Source organism: Protopterus annectens, chromosome 10.part0 (assembly GCF_019279795.1).
Source record: "Protopterus annectens isolate FY-2018-M chromosome 10.part0, PAN1.0, whole genome shotgun sequence".
Lineage (NCBI taxonomy): Eukaryota > Metazoa > Chordata > Ceratodontiformes > Protopteridae > Protopterus > Protopterus annectens.
Window position 1 is genome coordinate 979,282,337 of NC_056744.1, and position 16,912 is coordinate 979,299,248.

A 16,912-nucleotide genomic window follows, 5' to 3' on the forward strand; every position below is an offset into this window, starting at 1 on the left:
ACAAACTACCTATTTATATCAAGCAAAGCTCCTCATCAGCACTCCAAGAAAAATACTGATGACTGGATGGGAAATAGGAAATTCACCCTGGGGATCACTTCTGCGGCTATGCTTGACAGGGGCACAGGAAAATAATTTTCTTGGGTGGCTAAAGCCAGGGTACCTTTTTGGCTAGGCTTATATAGGCCCTAGGGCTAATAGCCTAGTACCTACCTATGAACCTACAATTTTGGTAGGATGAACTGGAAAATAAACTGTTGCAGTTAAGTTAGAAAGTGCTGTGATGTATAGGCAAATTGCAACATTACACTAAATATTAGGAGGAGTCAAAGTGAGTACGTAAGTACCAATAAGGAAAAATCTGAGCTATTCAATGACTAAAGCAAATGAATGGAGGATACACCATTTATTAACAAGTTCCTGATTTTTATATCACCAAAAATGTTAATGCAATATGGTTTTGTCCAAATGCTGGATAAGGAGCTTAAAAAAACAAAGTTAAAATATCAAGAAGAGTGCAGAGAGTCTCCTTGATGAGAAACAGTATATTGAGAGGGGAAACTATACAAAATAAGTAACACCCTTATCAAAGGAAACAGTAAAACTACTCCTTTTAATGTTTTACTATTTGTGCCATGCCTTCACAGGTACTGACATGGATGAAGAGTGCCTGGCTCCAAATTCACACCTAATTTAGTTAGAGAGAGTGGAATGCCTCACTCAAGCAGCTTTTATAGATAAGACTCAGACCGTATCTTCTGCCAATTGTTTGTATTTGGTGAAAGGGATTGCCTTAGTTTCTGGAGAAGTTGGAATCCCTCCATAATGGAAACCAATAACTCAGGTTCCTTAACCATCAGAATTACCCTCAGAATATATCTATTATCTTCCAAGGTTAGCACCAATAAATGTACCTCTCTGGTTTTATGTATTTAACATAGTGTGACATTCCTGAATGCCAGCAGGCTAGATCACAACTGAGCTCTGAGATGGAAAAAAGAAAAGCAGTTTATTTTTCCTCATTTCTTTTTCAGCTGAAGCGATTTTCTCATAATTAATTAGCTTAATTATGGCACTGAAAACTGCAAATTTGATGCTGCTACACAGAGATAAAAGTGCTGTGCTATCCAGATCCAGAGCTGTAGGAGCAAGAAAAAAAAATAAGGTCCTTTTTCAGGGCTAGTCATTCTACTTCAAAGTTGTAGCAAGCAAATTATGCAACTTGTACCACACAACGCAAAGCATTCAAGCACTAGAGTCATGCAGTCTGCAAATGCAGTACTGGAATTCAGAAATGCTAGTAAAGAAATGAATGCCAGTACTACACTAGCAATCAAACAACATTTCCTGATCGCAACCCACACCACCTTGTGACTGAGGCAGCTGCCCTCTTTGCCCCACCCTAGCTATGCTTCTGGTGCTATCAGCTTGAATAGGACAAGGCAGCCTTACAAGCTAGCATAATTAGCACAATAACATAATCAATGATGTTACCTTAAAAGAATTAATCAAGAACAAAGAAACAGAAAACTGTAACAAAACTTGGACTCCCTAAGCAGCTTGTTCCTCAAGCCACAGAGTAAAAGGTTTTCTATCCCCAAACAACTCTCCAGTGGCAATTCTTACAGCAGCAAACCTTTACTAAATTTAATATGTGGGCCTATCTTCTTAAAAGTCATATATATATATTTATATGTATATAATTGAACTTTCAGTGCTGAATACTGCATAGTTACGTACATGTTTATTTGGTGAGGAAGTTGATTCAAATTCATGAGAATAAGCCTCTTCACTACACATGCTGGGGTCAGGACTAACGGACTGACCCTGGTTTATAACCTCTGATACCACAGTCTCCGCAGGCAAGCTACCCATTTCTTCTGGGATGGAACTTTCACTGTTCATTTGAGAGTGGCATGGCACTGGAGATGACTCTTCAACTGTTTCTGGGAGACAGAAAGGTAAAATTACTCATTACCAATTGAAAGAGATGAATTTCATAACAATTACTCACGAATAAAAGCTGTTTTGTTGTCATGCCCCTAGCAGGAAACAATGTTTGGAAACATTTTTTCTGCATTCTCCGCCTTAATTACAAATGTGCAGAATGACACACTGTATAAGAAACATTAACAAAGTACATTTACCTGTCTTAACAAAGAGCAGATTCATTGTCAAGAAAATCACAAATCAAAATGGCTTTTCCACCTGTCTGGGAGGGTAATGCTTCTAACTGCTCTACTATCGGCATCACCATTTTATCCCCACGTGTTTAAACCTTTAGCCTCAGACAGAAATGTTATGGTTCTGAAAAGAAATTTACATGTCCCTATTTTATCTCATTCACAATAACTACTGTGTTTATTAGCTGAAGTTACATTCTGTAACATCTACTTATTCATAATACTTAAATAGTTACAAATGCATTAACTGCTCTTTCCTATACACCAGCATTTTTTCTGTACAAACGCATACATACGTGTAAAAGTACATACAACAAGAACAATCACATAAGCATACAAGCAGTTTACTCTATCTGTGGGCACTGACAAAAGTGGCTATTTGAACCACACTACAGATACTTATTACTGCTCTGTCTTCAAGCATTTATCACCACTCTCCCCAAGTCAATCACCATAACTCCACCCCAATTACTTGAAGAAAAAAACAAAGCTTCACATATTGAAAGACATATTAGGCTTTCCCACAATGAATGAATCCAGAATCTGCAAGGTCTCACAAAACATCACTAAGGGAATCTGTGTAAATAGAAGCTAAGCTGTTAACACACATCCAGGAAGGAAGTGATACAGAAAGGGAGGAGAATCTGTGTGTCCAGAGATTGAAACTGGTGGCACCACACATTTCTGATTTCCACTGGAGTTTAGTCATGTGCAGGTGGGCTAAAGGCATCATTAGAATGCAGAATGCCAGGCAGTCGAATACCACTACCTACCTGCAAACAGCCTTCTACTGAAGAATATTCTTGCAGAAAAGTGTCAAGCAGCTTTGAAGGTGTTTGAGTCTAGATGAGCCCATAGGAAGAGCAGGCTCACTCTGTGAGTGAGGATGACCTTTTGACTGCCTGAGGTGCTTATGTCCCTGAACAATCAAGTATAAAACCAAAGTTTTTAATATCCCTTCCAAAGAATTTGCTTCGATGACACAGTCACACAGATAAGGAAAAATGTTAATGCCCTTGGCTTACAGGAAACTACTTCAGCTAGAACAATGGGTAAACTCTGGGTGCAGCAGACAAACCAAAGGGCAAGAAAGTCAAACTGGTAGTGTTCCCCTGATGCAAATCTTTCTGTAAATGCTAGCAATAGGCACATGAAGAAAAGCATCCTTTAGATTTGGCAATGGATTGTACCACTTCCCACCAAATATGAAGACCAGTCTGACATTGGAGGGGGCATGAATCCCACCACTGCTACCTATATCTGATGGATGGTAAGACTTGCCACCAAATGTGAAAGCCATGCTGACATCGGAAGGGACTGAATCTCACTAATGCAGACTAGTATACCAGTCAAGTATATGACAGACAGGGATATGGTCCTTGGATCCACTCCACTGTCCTGAGGTACAACTGACCAAAGAGTTATTGTCCCTTAAGTCATACCACTGGTATCTAACAGGTTAAAAAAGGCAAATATTATACATATATGTATAGAGACAAAGAGTAAGTAAAAAAATGTACACTTTAATCTGATTCAATAATTGACCTATCTAAATGAGACCTGGTCTCAAGAGTGTGAATGGAATATACAATACTATGCTTTAGAATATGGACTTTTAATATCCAAACAAGATTGGGGCTACACACTAAGCACTTACTAACTTGAGTTTCAGGCTAGCACCCCAGAATCCTTTCTTACCACTTTCACTGTGAACACAGTGACTTCCAGTGCCCCTTTTCCATACTGTCTTTCAAACAAGTTCAGAAAGGCAGACAGATGCACAGAAATTCTCAGTGAAGGCTGGCAGAATTCTTTAATTCCCTACATCCTACCACAGTAGTACTGCCACCTCCTTATATATGGCTAGGAGCAAAACCACCCATTATGTGTCACTCTTGATCGAGCCAAAACAAAAAAGTACTAACAATATCTCACTAGTAATGTGTTCAAGTGACCTGGCTAATTAGAGGCAGACACCACAGAGTGCCAACCTACAAAGCTAAATAACACCATCTTCTCGTATAATAATATAATAAATACCAATCCATACTTAATAAAAATCATCCACAAGATCTTAAAAATGAATAAAGTTTTACTTAAACAATAATAAAATCAAGAGAGTACGGACATGAATTAAATACAAAGAGGTAAATAATGACCAAGGAACGAAAAATATGCAGTTGCATAGAAAGAATATTTAGAACAAAACATGCATGACTAAGCAACATAAAGATCCCAGTTTTATTTTACTGAATAGATAGTGGATGTAACTATCATAAAGTAATAAAATTATACAAGACAAAATTGCAGACTTTCACAGCAACAAACACAAATGTACTTACCATGACTTTACACTGGTTTCAGCTCCAAATACATATTTCTGCATAGCAATTTAATTCCCAAAGAAAATTAGGGGATTACACCAGATTACAACACTTCTTTTTCAAAGTAAACAAGTTGTTCTTTCTTCAGACACTCACATGCAATGGAAGTTTCCTATTTAAATAATAATGACTACTTCCTTTGAAGAGTCTTGTAACTGCATCTTTATGGCTCTTTCTCTTTCTTCACTCAAGACTCTTATGTGATACAATTACAGGCAATTGAGAAAGGTCAAAGGGTTACACACATTCTTATGTCACAAAAACATGCGTACTGCAGAGTCTGCACAGCTTAAATGCTGATTTACAAATGTGCCAACATGCTGAATTAAGAAAGAAATAAAAAATACTTTTCATTTTTTAAATCATTTTTCTACCCTGGAACTACAAAATCTACTGTTACCATTAAAGAGAGAGGTAGAAGGCTTTTGAGAGTTATCATTCAGAACTTTTGAATAAGTATGTTTAGATGATACTGGTCCAGAAGAGGTTTTCATACAACTTCCTTTCTTGGAACCAGCAACAGTTCTGAGTAAAAGTCTGTGCCATCCTCATCGGAGGACACTTTTCTATGGTCCCTTCCTCAAGGATACCTTCTTCCATGAAAGTTACCAGACTGGGCTGGTCTTTTGGAAATGGAGAGACTCCCCTGCACTTGGGATTCTGTCCTTAACTGTCCCTTTTTCCTTGCCTTGGTTATGATATAAAAGCCTAGACTTAGCTGGACAGTTCCAGCTGAACTTTGGTTCTGAAAAAGCTGCCTGACAGACTGCAAGGTTTTCTCTTTCTCCTACGGTCTCTTGACAACAACTTTAGCAGGGGTCCAAAGAAGATGACCGTACCCAAGAATGTGTGGTTTGGTAGGGGTGAGTCCTCAACCAGGCAGGTCTTCAAATCAGATCATGTGGCTGCTGTCCTACACGATTCACGTACTGCATCATATTCACATTTTTTTTGGAGTGCCTACCCAAATCAGCACACAGGTCACATAAATTAACCATTTGCTGTTTCAGACCCTTATTTGATATTCACCCTACTTTAGACCTCATCATTTCCAGCAGAGACTACAGAAAAGCAAGCATGGGGTCTTGACAGCTCAAGGGTCAGAAGAACAGGGTAGCAGAGGTACAAAAACATTTCTTTTCCAAATCTCCCAAGTATCCCCTACTCTTCCTGTCAATGGGAACAAGCTTTCTGAATGGAGCAGAAGCAGATCTGTTACTGGAATCTAGGACATCAAAGATGGTTTGGCTAAAAGATTCTTGTAAAAAAATGTGTGGGAACCTACCCCTGTAAAAGTAGCCAGGTTTCCTAAAACCACAGGGGAGAACACCTGGCTCCACAGATGTACTGTTAATCACATCTGCCAGGGTACATCCATGGTAAGAGGAACATCTAGTATCCTAGGCTTGCAAAAGAAAGCTCTATATCTGAGAGGGTCTCTTAAATACTCATTTGCCTCCCACTGAGACTTTTCCTTTATCTTATGAATGGTACCCCTGAAGGAGATATCCTCTGGTGGAGATGCAAGGGACAGGATGTTTTTATTGTCAGATTTATATTTTGCAGCAGATGAGATGAGTAACCAAATCCTTCCATTCTTCAAGTTTTGTAAAGGGCTCCAATCACCTCAGAGATTTGATTGCAAATGCCAGCTGATTAGATTTCATAAAGGAACCAAATCCTGTGTAAGCTGAAAGAGTTGCTGGGAAGAAGTTCAAAAAGTGGAAAGAGCCAAGGCACTGCTCAAACTAAGCTGAAGCAAACTGGTTGGTCATGTTTTGGACTTTGCTGCTTTGTTTATCATGACTTCAAGCAAAACTATTTTGGACACCTTTGGTCAAGGGAGAGTGACTGAAACCTCAATCTGACAAACAGACTGGCTTGTCAATAAATACCAAAGGTACACTGCCCCCCACTTCCATAGTCAGCAGAAGCCACCTTAGTGCTAGTAAGTATGAAAAAATCCTGGGTCCAAGAGGACATGTGAAAAGCTGACAACATGGTGACCTGTAAAGTTGTCATGCCAGAGGCCTACATCAAGACTGACTCCAAACACAAGGAATGTGAAAGCACTTCAGTACATCAGGAGTCACTGGTCGTAGGAATACCATATAATTCAAGGAGACATCCCCAATTCTTCTCATGTTTTTTGTCAGTGTGTTTTTTTTTCTGTCAGCAGACCATTCTCAGAGAACTGTAACTCTTTGTTTGCTGAAAACTCCCACAGAGATTGTTTGCTTTGCGTCAGAGAGTGCAAAGGGTGTTTAAGTCTTTAGTATATATTTGCTTTCCATACACACTATACAACTGTTCACTTTTACAACACATTCAGAATCACAATCACTATAAGATATTTAGTTAATGACTACAAAAACAAGTGTCCTATATGGCTGTTGAATGCAGACCAGTTGATGGACTGATGTTGGCAGCACTCAAACAACCGATATTGCATGAAAAAAGGTCTGAAGATGAAGTTGTCTGATGCCTGCTTTACACCACTGACATTCTTATGGCAGTGGGAGGGAGTCAGCAAAAATCTAGTGGGAAGGCAAAGCTCTGGAAGACAGGACAGTCAGCCAGGCTACAATAAGTCAGGCTATCTCAAAAAATAAGGACTGCCACAGTGAACAGTAAGCTCAGCAACTGTTAAACTCACAATGCACTCATCTGATGCATTGTTTAACTTTATTTAAATTTACATAAAATGAAAACACTATTCTCTTTTTATGAATCTTACTACAAATAAAAATCATACAAAAATATCACTTTACAATTTGTTGTGCTCTATGCTTTTAGTACAAACATATTTGCTTTACTTTTTACATTACCCAATTTTAAATACAGTAAACACTTCAGCAGTAGATGAGAGCAGAATGTGTACAAGTTCTTAGCATCTGAAGATGATGGTAAGGAGATATTCTGTGACTATCCCTCTCTATTGCAGATGTGTTTACTTCACCGAATACGCAGGTCTAGAAATAAAGTGTGTGTACCTGTTTTATATATATATATATATATATATATATATATATATATATATATATATATATATATATAACATATGGTTTACTATTAGATTTCCGAAACTGCTTCGGTCGACCTGCATTGGGTCGAAAGGCAGTTTTCAAGTGGGCAGATGCTGAACCTGAAAACACTGACTACACTACAGGGAATGTGTAGTGAGTTCAATTTTCTGAGTTCGGCATTGTGTACCAAGATTGCAGTTCAGTGAGGAACAGGGAATTAACCGATTTCCTGAAAGTAGTGTGATCTTGGACTTGGTATATATGATTTGCAGGGGGTATGCCCCCCTGCAAAATAGTAAAATACATATACCGTTAATTGTGGAAAGTCACGGTTTAGAGTTTGCTGCCTATTTGACAGTATGGATTTGTCTTTCGGGGTAGACGTTTTGGTCGACCTAAGCACTTTCGGGAATGTAATAGTAAACTTATATATATATATATATATATATATATATATATATATATATATATATATATACACACACATATATATATATATATATATATATATACACACACACACACACACACACACATATATATATATATTTTTTTTGTGTGTGTTTCTGCATATATGTACACACCACAATCACACACACAAACACAAACAGTTTAACTCTTCTTCTGGTCTCAGGGTCCCAAACCTACACAGTCTTTGCTACCACATTATATCAGAAAAAAAATGCAGCTTTCATCAATTAAGGATGACCAAGGATTTTTTCGTTAACAAGTTCCTAACCATCTCCTTGTGCATGCATCTGGTAGTTATAGGCACAGAAAAATGATGTTATTTACTAAAGAAGGTGATATAACCCTTCAGGTCACCCATCCCCATTAAAAACAGATGCTTCAAGTTCCTCATGTTCAACTGAAATTCTCTGATGGGATTCACACTCCAGACACACAACTCCTTCACTGCTCAACAGAAGGATGTGCAGCTTCTCCAGAAGAGGAAGGAAGTCCTTCTCTTGTGAAAGTACTCTTCGAAACCCTTCCTGCCACTTCTACCCTTCCTGTACTAGAAACTGCTACACAAAAAGACAAGGAAAAGCAAGAGACCTCCTAAATGTCTGGGCCAAGCCTTCAAATAAAAAACACTCTTGTACTTTCTAGTGTTGGTGAAGTCACTCAGGTTGATGAGTCCCCCAATAGCTCCACCACTGTCCTGACTATGAGATGGAGTTGCCTCAATATGGGGTAGTTACAGTTCATCCTCTCATGGAGAGACACTTTAAGAGTTCAAAGATTTCTAGACAAAATCAACTTGGGTAATGCTCTGATGATTACATGTCTTCCACAGAAAAGGAACCACCAGCAAATCAGTAGTGTTCAGCAGAGTTGTTAGGACAGGCGTATACTCCACTGCACAAACTTGGCACTACAGGTTATTAATGTACTGAAAAGGGGATGAGTTTTATTCTCCTGCCCCAATAACAGGGAATACTACTTCCTTCCCATTATGGATCTCAGCAATTCCATTCAGCACATCTGGTTTGTCCAGTTATGGATGGACACATTACAGGGGAACTAGGCCCTGCTCCAACAGAAGTCTGGACGAACCACAAGGCATGATGGACGCCTTTTGGTGCACGGGTATATTGGGGTCCATAGAAAGTACAGTTTTGTACACTTACCATAAATGCAGATACTCAAGTGTATTCACTGTTGCAGTCATCACCTGTGGGTTATCCCTGTAGTAGCCATCGGCCAGCCCTAATACCAGAGTCAATGTTTTTCTGCGTCGGCTGCTGACACTTGTGACTGAAGTCAGGTCATCAGTGCTATAAAGCAAGGCAGCTGATGCCATTACATCAGTTTTTCTTGCCCTAACTAGTCAAAAGCCGAAAGAAATAGGGTAAACTGGTCCTGGTGGCTTATGTCTCCCTAAGGAGAGAGGATAAAACAGGGAAGGAGGGAGGGAAACCAGGACTGCAACAGTGAGTACACTCTAACATCTACATTTATGTTAAGTGTACACAACTGTACTATGTTCTTCATGTTTCACTGTTGTAGTCATCACCTGTGGGAGGATTCCCAAAGCTGAAGAGACAAGTGGAACGATTAGTTAGAGACCTAGGCATGGGTAAGCATGCCCTGCAGAACTGCAGAGGCAAACCCTGCCCTAGCCTTAAAAAACAGAGATAGGTGGTAATGCTTTTTAACAGTATGGACAGAGGTCCAGGTGGCAGCTTCCAAGATATCCCTGGTGGGCACTCCTCTGAGGAATGCTGTGGAAGTGGAGGCTGCCCTAGTGGAATGGGTACGAATAGACTTAGGGGTTGGTTTCCCATGTAATCTGTAGAGGAAATGGATACAGTGTGATATCCATTTGGAAATGGTTTACTTGGAAATGGGCTTCCCCTCTGCCCCTGGGACAAAACTGACAGGAAGTTGGTCTGTTTTCCTGAACGGTTTAGTACAGTAGAGGTAGTATCTGAGTTGCCTGTGCACATCTAGCGAGTGCATAATTCTTTCCCCCTTGTTTTGAGGGTTAGGAAAGAAGGTGGGTAGATGTATGGCCTGGTTGAGAGTCACACTGGATACCACCTTGGGCATAAAGGAGGGGTTAGTCCTCAGGAAGACCCTGTCTGCATGGATGATGATGAAGGGCTCAATGGTCATCATTGCCTGAAGATCTGAAACCCTTTTGGCTGAGGTGATAGCTAGTAGGAGAGCAGTCTTCCACGAGAGGTATTTCAGTTCTGCTGAAGCAGCAGATTCGAAGGGTGGTAAGGTTAGTTTTTCCAAAACATAACTCAGGTCCCAGGCTGGCGTGGGTGGTCTTCTGGGACATCTGATATTAGACGCCCCTCTGAGGAATTGTTTAATGAAAGGATGTGAAAACTGGACTGGCTCCAGGAGCAGAATCTTTTCCATTTCCCTGTGTAAGATTTTCTGGTGCTGGGTCTTCTGGCCTCTGTGATAATGTCTAGGACCTGTTTGCTTAACAGGGGCCCCTTGTTTGCTTTTAGAGTACAAGCCATGCTGACAGAGTCTGCAAGTCTGGGTGCAGCATTTTCCCCCTCCACCTGAGTCAAGAGGTCTGAGATCAGGGAAAGCTGCCTGGGAGGCTGTGATGTCAGGCTGCGCAGTAAGGGGTACCAATGCTGTCTCGCCCAATCTGGGCAATGAGGATGGCCTTTGGTCTCTCCTCCCTTACCTTGATCAGTACCTTGGGAATAAGAGGCAGAGGAGGGAATTTGTACACAAAGAGGGAGTCCCAGGGGAAGGTCAAGGCATCCACCGCCCATGCTAGGTGGTGATACTCCCTGGTACAGAATTTTTTCAGCTGGTGATTGAGGTGCGAAGCAAAGAGCTCCAGCTTCGGAGTTCCCCACTCCTGAGTGACTTGCAAAAAGATTTTTCTGTGGAGCTGCCATTCGTGGGGGTTCAGTAAGTTTCGACTTAAATGGTCTGCCAGGGTGTTGTTGATCCCTGGTAGGTACTGGGCTATGAGGTGTAATCCCATGGAGGAGGCTGCCAGCCAGAGGTTCATGGTTAGCCTGCACAGAGGATAAGATTGCATCCCTCCCTGTTTGTTGATGTACCACATTACTGTGGTGGTGTCTGTTTTGACAAGGAGAACCCCTGGCCTGAGATGGGGTTTGAAGGATGTCAGAGCCTTTTATACTGCCATCATTTCCTTCTGGTTGATGTGTAAAGGAAGGTGCTGGGCATCCCAAGACCTTGGGTGCCCCTGCCTGCTAGGTGAGCACCCCAAACAATGTCTGAGGCATTGGTGGTGATGGCATGCTCAGTAGGGTGGACGATGAAGGGAAGACCATTGTTCTTGGCACAGGCTCCTGACCACCACAGAAACTCGGCCCATATACATGGGATCAGAGGGAGAGAGGTGTCTAGAGGCTGAGTGTGCTGACACCAAAGGTTCTTTAGATACCATTGAAGTTTTCTCATTTGAAGCCTGGCCAGAGGAATTAGAAAGATGCAAGATGCTATATATCCCAAGGCTTGCAGGAACTTCCTCATCGTGAGGTGACTTCTGGAAGCCAGCTGAGTAAAGTAGAGAGAGACAGGAAGCTCTGCTTTTTTGGGGATAGGAAGGCGATTTGGGATGCTGTGTCCAGCAGTGCTCCCAAGAAAATGATCCTCCTGGATGGTGCTTGCTTTGATTTCTTCTCTTTGATGGTAAACCCTAAGGAAGTTAGGATGGTTTTGACAAAGAAGAGGTCCTGGAGCAGCTTCTCATTCCACTCTGCCTGAATGAGGCAGTCGTCCAGATAAGGGTAAATCTGTATATTTCTCTGTCTGCAAAATGCTATGGCCTGGGCTAAGTATTTGAATACCCTGGGAGCAGTAGATAAGCCAAAGGGTAGCACAGAGAACTGAAAGTGTTGTGAGCCTGGTCTGAAGCGCAGGATTCCCTTTTGGGAATGTGGATGTAGGCATCTTTTTGATCTAGGGTCACTAGCCAGGCATTTAGTAAGCATTGGTAGCAGCTGCTGCAAAGTTAGCATTTTGAATTTGGGGAACACCAAGGTGTTCAGAATGGATAAAGCCAGGATGGGGCACCAAGTGCCCTCTTTTCTGGGAACAAGGAATAGTCTGGAATAAAAGCCTTTGCCTGTTTGATCTGAGGGTACAGGTTCTACTGCCCCCTGGGATATGAGAGTTTGGACTTGTTTCAATGCCTCTGCCCACTGATTTGGAGGTAAGTCTGGGTACCCTCTTGGAATTGGGAGTTCACTGACAGAGAATTTGTATCCCTGAAAAATGATCTTTAAGACCCACTGGTCCTTTGTTACAGAAAGCCAATTTTCTTTGCAGAGGGAAAGCCTTCCTCCTAGCTTTTGGTGAGTGAAAGGAGGGCAGAGGGGGGTGAGGGAGTCGTCGAGAGTTTTTGACATAGAAGGATGGCTTAGAACTCCCTGCCTTTGGGACGGAATTGGTCCACTGTTTGGTTCTCTGCTGTCCCTGGGAAAGGGGCCTGGGTGGTCTGTCTCTGCGGGGCTTACCTTGCCACTTTCTGCTAGGTGCAGAAAAGGACCAGTGCTTAAAGGGAATATTCCTGCTGAACCTAGGAGGTTGAATGAAAGAAATCTTTTACTGTTTGCATAGATTTTGTTTTGTCTTCCATCTTTTTAAGCACCTCTTCTGCTTTTACTCCAAACAAGCGGTCCTTATCCAAGGGTGCATCAATTAATTTAGACTTGACATGATCAGGGAGAGGTTGTTCCTTCAACCATGCATGTCTCCTAATGACAGATCCTGACACTGCTGCCCTACTTGAGGCTTCTAGGGCATCATATCCACAGTGTAATGAGTGTTTGGCCACTTGACAAGTAGAGTGCAGTACATCTGCTAAGTATTTCGAATTGTCAGGAAAGGTTGAAATCTTTTGCTTTAATAGTTCCAAAGCGTGTTGTTGATATTTTATCATAAGGAACTGACAGTGGAGTGCTCTGATAGCGAAGGTTGCAGAGGTGTATACTTTTTTACCCCAGCTGTCCAGAGCTTTGGAATCCCTGTCAGAAGGAATAGGATTCTTTGCAAAACTAACTTTAGCTCCTTTAGGACCCTGTGTAATGACCTCTGGGTCTGCAACAGGATTTCTGTACAGGTACTTGTGAGAATCTGGTACTCTGTAATACCTGTCAGGTTTACTGGGAGCAGGTGGGAGGGCATCAGGGGCTAACCTGGATTCAATGGAAAACATCATCCACCACTTTGAAGATAGAGGGGAATGGCCAGGGGTCTGTGCTGGGCCAGGTCTAGAAACTCTTAGTCTTTTCTTAGACGGAGGATAGTCCTGAGATTCCCAGTTGAAATTTTCCCTGAGGGTGTGAAGCGTTTCCCCAAAGAAAAGGTCTTCTGGTGGGGAGGCAGAAGGAATGGATTCCTCTGCATCAGAATCCTCATAAGCAGTCAGAGGTTGTTGTTCCTCTTCAAAATCTCAATAATCAGATTCCTCAGAATCCTGCTCTGTCACTATTTCAAAAGGGTGTCTTTTCCTTTTAGAAGTTGTGGCCTGACTACCCCTGATAAGGGAGAGAAGATCCTCTGCCATTTTAAGCATTTGGGCTAGGGGTGGTGGATCAGGAGTAAGATGGTGGCTAGAGGTAGATTTTTCTAGGAGTGGCCTGGCTTGGCTTCTAGGTCTAACCGTATCCATCGGTCAGAGAGAAACGGTAGTCAGATGAGAAAACGTTTTTTGTCTAGAATTGGTAGTGCAAAAGACCTCCTCGGAAGCCGGTGCCTGCGTCGGGTCTCCGGACCCAACCGAGGCAGAGACAACCAAAGGCTCGGAAGACTAACAAGATTTCTGCGTTATACCAGACTCCGAAAGGGTCTCTGTACAGGCCTGTGTATATAGTGAATTGGGCATCAGGTGCTGCAAAAATGCCTCACTGAATTTTGGAGAACTGACGACCTGCTTAGCAGTAGCGTCATCGGAAGGCTTAGCCTTGTGTGGTCTGTCTCTCTCTTTATCTCTACGTTTTTCGGAATGTCTTCAGATTGTTGGCTAACAGACGCCATTTCGGAATGTGAAGACGGAAGACGAAAATACCTGTCTACAATAATAGCTCTACGGCAAATGGTTCTCGTGTTAAAGAGTGCATAGAACCGGCAACGGGGGATGATGTGGTCTGGGCCTAAACAGGTGACAGTATGAATGGAAGTCACGGTGTGGGATCTGCTTTCCACAGGCGAGACAATTGTTAACTTTTTCGGACATCGGTTAGTGCAAGATAAAAGGATCCCCAATGGGGTACTTAGCTTTATACATTTTCAGCTGTAATTCAAACTCTGGTAGTGACTGACCAGCACACTTGTGAACGACTTCTGCTACTGGCTCAACGACAAGAAAGACTGATGTAATGGCATCGGCTGCCTTGCTTTATAGCACTGACGACCTGACGTCAGTCACAAGCGACAGCAGCCGATGCAGAAAAACATTGACTTTGGCATTTGGGCTGGCCGAGGGCTACCACAGCAGGGATAACCCACAGGTGATGACTGCAACAGTGAAACACGAAGAACATTAGACTCTTCTAATTTGCTTTAAAGAGGCATGATTTTCTTTAGAAAGTTCTGTCATTTGGGCTTTCCTCAGTACCCAGAGTCTTCAGTAAGATGTTGACCATGGTGGCTGCAAATTTGCAGCAGAAGAAACTCCTGTTTCTCCAGTAACTGAATACTTATCCTGCTCAAGGACCCCCCTACAAATGGTTCTGGACACTCCAATGGCTGCAGTATCTACGGACCATCAAAAACTGAAAGTCCTACTCTCTGGCTCACAGGACTGGTTCACCTGGATGTGGGTGCAGCACTATATCCAGGCTGACAATATGTTGCAGCATCTTGGCTGCCTGATAGTTGCCATGATCTTTATGACTCCCTCTGTAAATATGTGAATGTGAGTGCAACAGTGGACTGTGGGTGTTAAATGGTTTCACACTCATCATGCACTTTCATCATACTGTTGCCAGGTCCCACTCTGATGGACTTCTCCACACATCTTTTTTTTTTTTTTTTTTAAGTTTACCCCTTCTACAGCTCAAACAGAAAACATGAAGGAAGCTTTGTAGAACAGTATTTATGTTACATTTGTTAACCGGGGGTGTCTGAATGAGCCGAAAAGGCCCTTTTTCAGCAGAGGCCCAGGGAGAAAAGCTCCACAAAGAAAAATTACAGACACATTTAGTTATTTAGACATGATCAGTATACACACAAATTACAAGAGACATGTTTTTACAGTGGTATGCGGCACATAAGCTCAGACCAGTAGCTCAGATAATCTGCCACAAAGTACAGGGATTGTGATTACCCCTGGAGATGGGGCACCACATTGACAAGCAAGAACTCGGAATAGTATGCTAGCCCTAAAGGTCTTGCAGAAACTGCTGCTTCTATAACTTCTTTCTGTGTGACCAGACAGCCAGTGCACTATGTGATATGTACAAGTAGGACAGACAAGGTTATAATGCCCTCTGTGTACGTAACTAATCCTCTTCTGGCAAAGACCAAGGATACATATCTCAGCAGTTTACATCCCTGAAATGGTGAACAACCTAGAGAAGGCACATATATGTAGGACCTCAAATCCTCTCCTGGCGTTCTAGATTTAGATGCTGTCCACAGTGAGGTTCCCTGGAAGTGAAGCACACAGCTAAACAATCTGCTTGTCTCCTGGAAGAATGAGATTCTTTCCACATTCTTATTGACGTGGATCTTATACAAGTTGTGACAATGGGCCATTTTAGTAATTCGTACGGCAATATCAAGCGCAGTCATTTTCTGTAGAACTAGTTGAGAGGTTTTTTTAGGTCCTTTCACCATACCCACAAATCCCACACTATCATAAAGTTCAGGAAAGAAAGACCAAAACACAACCTCCTTGCAATCCTGGCTCTGGTATAGAGGAATTAAATCCTGATTGAAAACTGAATGACCAGTGAAAACTGAATGACCAGTTTTCAAAAGTAGATCAAGTTCTGGAAGAGCTGTGTGACACTGGATGGGAAATGAGAAACTTACAACTTGGACTTCCTGGGGGGAAAAAATGGTGATGCATGACAAGTGCTGATAATGGGAGGATATGACAATGATGCTCTACGACAGTGACAGCCCTTAGAACCACAGTGTGTGAAAGTGTATGCATCCGAGGAAGGTGAAGGAGGTCTCCATAGTGACACGTGAGCCTAAGTCAGCCACTAAGGTGTGGAGTTAGTCCCACAACAACACAAAACACACAACTGCTGCCTCTTGATGATAGAAGGCTGCATGCGGGGAATGGTGCCACGTATTTCCCCAGCCTGACAAGAATTATGGCCCACCCTGCAACAAGAACCACCCCAGTTAGGGGGTTGAAGACGGACTCTCAGATTTTGGGGAAGATCACTCCTCCCCAAAAGGTACTGGATGGAAGAATCAAGCATAAGCAGGGGCACAAACTCCTCCATGGCTGTCTGACTGATAATTCTATCTGATTTCAGCTTGGTGCAGGTGGGGTTCCTTGCTTCTGAGATCTACAGGAGGAGGGTTTAATGGTCGCTAGAGGAAAAAAAAAATACTATAAAAAGAAAACTCTTTTTGCCCATTGGTGGCTGTGAAAATTACTGCTGAACTTTGTAAGAACTCTAATAATAAAGGAAATCTTCCCAGGCATAACTAAAAATGTTCCTTATAGGGAAATGTAGGACGAGCGAGAAATTCACTGTCAAGGTTAGCTTCTACTGTAAGCTCCTTCACCCAACAAGGCCTACAAAATGTGGCTGAGGCAGTTAGAAAGTACAGTTGTTTAAGTAAACTTGCATAACAGCAGATACTCGAATGGTCACTGCTGCAGTAGCCTTAGCTA

The 16,912-nt window shown here is 42.1% G+C and overlaps 1 protein-coding gene across 1 annotated transcript in view; it reads right to left on the minus strand.

The window, feature by feature from the left end:
* The window catches only part of CEP350 (centrosomal protein 350), a 3,609,946-nt gene that overhangs the window by 419,672 nt on the left and 3,173,362 nt on the right, over nucleotides 1-16,912 (minus strand). Inside the window, exon 26 of the mRNA XM_044085746.1 lies at nucleotides 1,741-1,946. Coding sequence (XP_043941681.1) covers nucleotides 1,741-1,946 — 206 coding nt within the window. The remainder of the gene's footprint in view (nucleotides 1-1,740; nucleotides 1,947-16,912) is intronic.